The sequence below is a fragment of the Apaloderma vittatum genome, unplaced genomic scaffold (genome assembly GCF_000703405.1).
Source record: "Apaloderma vittatum isolate BGI_N311 unplaced genomic scaffold, ASM70340v1 scaffold30379, whole genome shotgun sequence".
Lineage (NCBI taxonomy): Eukaryota > Metazoa > Chordata > Aves > Trogoniformes > Trogonidae > Apaloderma > Apaloderma vittatum.
In genome coordinates, this window is record NW_009735105.1 from 7,279 (window position 1) to 11,923 (window position 4,645).

The following is a 4,645-nucleotide window of genomic DNA, read 5'->3' on the forward strand; positions in this document are numbered from 1 at the left end:
GGGGGGGGAAAAATCTGCCTAAAAGATTTCACATTAATCAACTAAAAGATGCAGTGGAAGGCTAAAGTGAGATTTCAGCATATTGGTTTTGGAGGTTTTGGCGCTTTTTTCTTGTCTATTTCTACAGACACAAATTAGTCTTTGCTGAAAACATCTTCTTCCCATAACTGACAAATTATGATTTGCGGGAAGATGCTGGTTTATTTTAAAAGGGCTACAAATGCAGCTGTGATTTTTGGATTGTTTGATGAAGAGGATGTAAATACAATTGAGCGTATTCCTGTGTGAATGGGAGATTTAGGTCCTCAGTTCAAAGCACATGTGAAATTTTAAGTTTGACTAAAAAGTTAAAGACAACTGCAGCAATTGCAGGCAGTCCTTTGCTCTCTGAAATGATAAAGACTGGTGAGCAGTCAGCAGCCCATCAAGAATATTCAATACTGATTAGAACTGAATTAAATGGTTGCAAAATTCCATAGAACTCAAAAAAGCAGAGAAATAACATCAGCCTGATGAAACAATATTGTATGTAACCTCTATCATAAAACTATCTACATGTACACGCTACTTTATTACATTGCTAAAATTTCTTTTTAATTAAAAGAGAAACCAACCTTCAGTGTACTCCTTCGTTCCATCCAAGGGATCAACCCATATTACAAGCTTTGGAAATTAAAAAAATAAGGAAAATTAATAAAAACACATGGTGTAAATTACCATGCAAAGTATACTTCAGTGCTTTTGTTTTCCTACACCACTAAGGAAATAAAGAGCTTCAATATTTTAACATTATAACTGAAGTCTACAACATAAAAAAAGCTTAAAATCTAACTGGAACTTCTCAATAAGTATCTTAAGAGAGGTATGAAGGATTAAATTTAACATGGAAATGACATTGCTTTGTGTCCAAAGTAGATTCCATCCAAATTAATTTGAATCAGAAGGTATAAGAAGCAAATTTCCATTTCCCATTGCTACACATAGGGATATGCAGCACTTTCAGCTCTGGAGGCGTCATTTTCATGACTACATTTCAGTTTTCAAACCAAAAAGAAAAACTGACAACACTGAAATAACCTTTTTTCTTAACACATTCTTAGCTAAAATCAGTGAGCAATATAGATAATGTAAAATATGGAGACACATATAAATGTTACCACAGTACCTCTTCCTCTTTAATTGCTGTGAACTGAGCAGGACAAGCTTTCTTCAGTATTTCTTCACAGTGGCCTTCTTCAATTAATTCCTCATTTACCTCATTACTGGGCAGTTCCTAACAAAAGGATTCTCAGAATTAATTAGAAAAAGGCACTGGACTTGCCTCCATTTGCCTTAGAACTGGATTGCTCGCAGCTTACTTGACAAAGCTAATGTAACGGAAAGATGAAACCTGCCAAAGCAAGTCCACGGCAAGGTCCAGCAAGTGAAATTGTTCGTATGAAATTAACCAGGTACTTACTTCTTCACCTATGATCGTAGCCTTGGGAAATTTTCGTGCCAGGGAAGCACAAATGCTCATTTGTACCAGTCGGTCAGCTTTGGTCTGCAAGTCATTGGCCCCGGTCTGTCAAAGGATGGATAGCAATTTGTGTATTTCAAAACAACAGCAATAACAAAAAAACACAGTAAAACGGCCCAGTAAAATCTGCCTTGTAATGAAAAAGAAGTCTAATTTAATAAATCGTCAGCCTAGTAAGTGATCTTGAGAGGCAAGCTAAAAACTGAAAGCAGCAGTCTCCCTGTACACCCCAGCACTAAGACAGACTGGTACGATAACAGAACATTATTTATGTGCTGTGTTCTTCTCACATACAGCTGCAATTGTACTGAATATGTACTTGTGCATATTCTACACTATGTACAGAATAAAGTAGTACAAGTATGAACATCGATGTAATATGAGAAGAGGGAAAAGCAAAAACTTAAGATGTTAACAAGAGAAAATATTTTAAGGCTCACTGGAGAGACACAGCATATTAGGAAAAAGAAAAAGTATAGGGAAGGTGTTAGTAAAAAGTGATTTAAAGGTCCAATTAATCTAGACTGTTAAAAAATAAATAATGGGAATGATTATGATGTATGAACTTCTAAATAGTGAACGGTTCCTTAGTCTAGCAGATAAAGACCAAGGAGGACCAGAAGCTAACGAGTGGAATTGAACTGGACAGTAACACCTAAATCTGTCCCTTATTCAATTGCCTGTTTTTATGAAACTTGATATTTTTCTTGGAAATTTCCTCATCATCCTCTAATAAATTTGGTTCAATTTGACACTGAGTTTAGTCTTGGAAAGATCAAATTATGGCAAAGAATATCCCTTGTTCCAGGACACCAACCCAATAAAACAGTCTAAAGTAGTTCTTCTACAATAACGTAAGGATGGCTGGACAAAATGTCTACCTACCAATTGGGAAAAAAATAATGCTACAAGGAGAAAATACAAATAGGGAGCTTAGAGCTGACTCTGGAGATCAGGACGGGGAGGAGAGGAGCTAGCTAAAAATTCAGCTCTCCTTGAACTACTTTTTGTCACGTATAAAAATGGATGGGAAGTCGCTGTGGTGAGCAAAAAGGTGGAAGGTTGCCCTCCTAGCTTTTCTAATGCATTCAGTAAGGCCAGCTGGAATTGGTCTTGGTATTTGCTGACTGCAGAAAGAGGACGAATGATGAGAAGCAACACTCTCTGCTCTTGTGCATCCCTTCCCTCCAGACTGTGAAGCAGAGGCATGTACAGGTTCTCTCTCTTGCATTCTTCCTCTTTCTGCACCAGCCACCTTTGACAAGAAGCTTGCAGGAATCCTGAGATCACTAGTCCATCAAACATGAATCTCTTCTGCTGGTCACTGTTTTTAATCTAATTTTATGTGTTTGTAGTATTCATTAAAAAAGTATGTAAAGTATGTATAACCCGTCTTATTTAGAACCAATATCACCTGTTTCTTTTGATCATTTTATTTATTTAACTGGTTAGAGAGCTTAAATATCTTCATTTGCTGGGTTTACTGTATCAGAAAATGATTGAGCAATGCATTTCTGATTTACTGGGAAATAACATTTATCTGTTTAAAAAAAAAAAAATGCATGTGCGTTCAAGCCAGCATTTAGTTTTAATTAAAATGGCCTTAGCCTTGCTAGGCTCTTAAAAAAATAAATTTACTGAAACTTGTTTATGCATTTAAAATTAACTGGTAATTCAAATAAAGTTCAGATACTGCTTCCATTGTACTTCTGGATGCAACTATTTTAAGGCTTTCTTGCAGGGAAGCTGCATTCATTTTTTCCAAGAACCTACAAATAGGTTATGTAGAAGAGTATATTGTACTTAAATGTGTCTGAGAATCCTGGTATCCATCTAAGTCCTTTTGAAAACACAGATCATTACTTTTCAGAGGTTTGGATTTAATTCTCTCCCCCATATATATGATTTTAATTGCTCAGAGAAAAGGGAGTAAGAAAAACTTAAAAATGTTTCTGTAGTGGTGGGTGTAACTGACCAAATGTGGGAAAAGGCCTTTTTCATCTGCTGTCATAACTGACAAATAAAGCCATAAAGGATCAGGCTTTTCTTCACAACTGGATCAAAGTGCTAACTACCAGAAAAACTTAAATACCAGCAATTACTTCAATGTAAAGGCCAAAAATAATAGAGATATTTAATGCAGTCTGTAATATTGTGACATACCTGTAAAGTTGAAATGAACTTCAAAAGTTAATTCCACCTGTTCTAGTACTGTAGTCAAAACAAAGATCTTAGCTCATCAGTGCAGCTTACTAACAGCAAATTAAGAACTTCATGCAGATGACTGTAATTTCATTTCTATTTTCTGTTTAGAAATAAATTTGAATCTCCACATTTATTTTGAAATCTGTGATTTACAATAAAACCTATGGTTCTTTTTTGGTTTAGGAACTAAACGCCGATCTAGCCTAATCTAAAACTCATCAAGTGCACAGTACTTAAACTGTACTACACATGCTAGAATGTAGGTACAAAAATTAATGGGAAAGAGACTTTATTAAGAATTTTGACATGCTCCTCAAAGCTTGTGTTTTGTGAGGGGAACTGGCACAAAATTTTAGGGTGTTTAAGTGTCTGAACATCCTTTAGAAATACCAGTGAAATTACATTCCTCCAGTGCTATTTTAATCAGGAATATTTCTTGCATCAAAGAGGTGAGGACTGTATTTCCTTCCCCAGTTGCTGCCCTCCAGAAATACCACTTTGACCTGTATCTAACTCAGCATTAATAAGAGAAGTTAAACTGTAAAAGTAATACCTTCTCCACTATCCCCAGATCTCCTGCAGCCATTACATTTCTAACAATTGTCGCAGCTTTTTCCGCAACAGAATATGCAGAGGCCACCACACGCATGAGTAGAGCTGGAGAAGCCATCCCGGATGCTGAAAAGAAACAAAAAGCAAACTTGCACATTTCTTTCTTTAAGAGAAGACAAGACGGAAAATATTTTACATAATATTCCAAACAGATACAGTTTAAGCTGACTAGGAAGGGGAAAGTGGGTTATTTCCAGGGAGTGGTAATGAAGTAAGTTTTGACTTTTTTTAAAATACAATTAACAAACACAGAAGCTATTTTACACAAAACTTTTCAAATAACCACACTCTGACAGTGAACCTAGTTCT

The 4,645-nt window shown here is 35.8% G+C and overlaps 1 protein-coding gene across 2 annotated transcripts in view; it reads right to left on the reverse strand.

The window, feature by feature from the left end:
• Positions 1 to 4,433, reverse strand: part of BPNT1 (3'(2'), 5'-bisphosphate nucleotidase 1) — an 8,724-nt gene extending 4,291 nt beyond the window's left edge. The window contains exons 1-4 of one of the 2 annotated variants that reach the window (XM_009876491.1): positions 4,278 to 4,433; positions 1,460 to 1,564; positions 1,166 to 1,273; positions 615 to 663 (exon numbers count right to left, since the gene is read on the reverse strand). In XM_009876491.1, coding sequence (XP_009874793.1) covers positions 615 to 663; positions 1,166 to 1,273; positions 1,460 to 1,564; positions 4,278 to 4,433 — 418 coding nt within the window. The remainder of the gene's footprint in view (positions 1 to 614; positions 664 to 1,165; positions 1,274 to 1,459; positions 1,565 to 4,277) is intronic. The other variant, XM_009876492.1, reaches the window with a different exon arrangement.
• Positions 4,434 to 4,645: the final 212 nt, after the last annotated feature.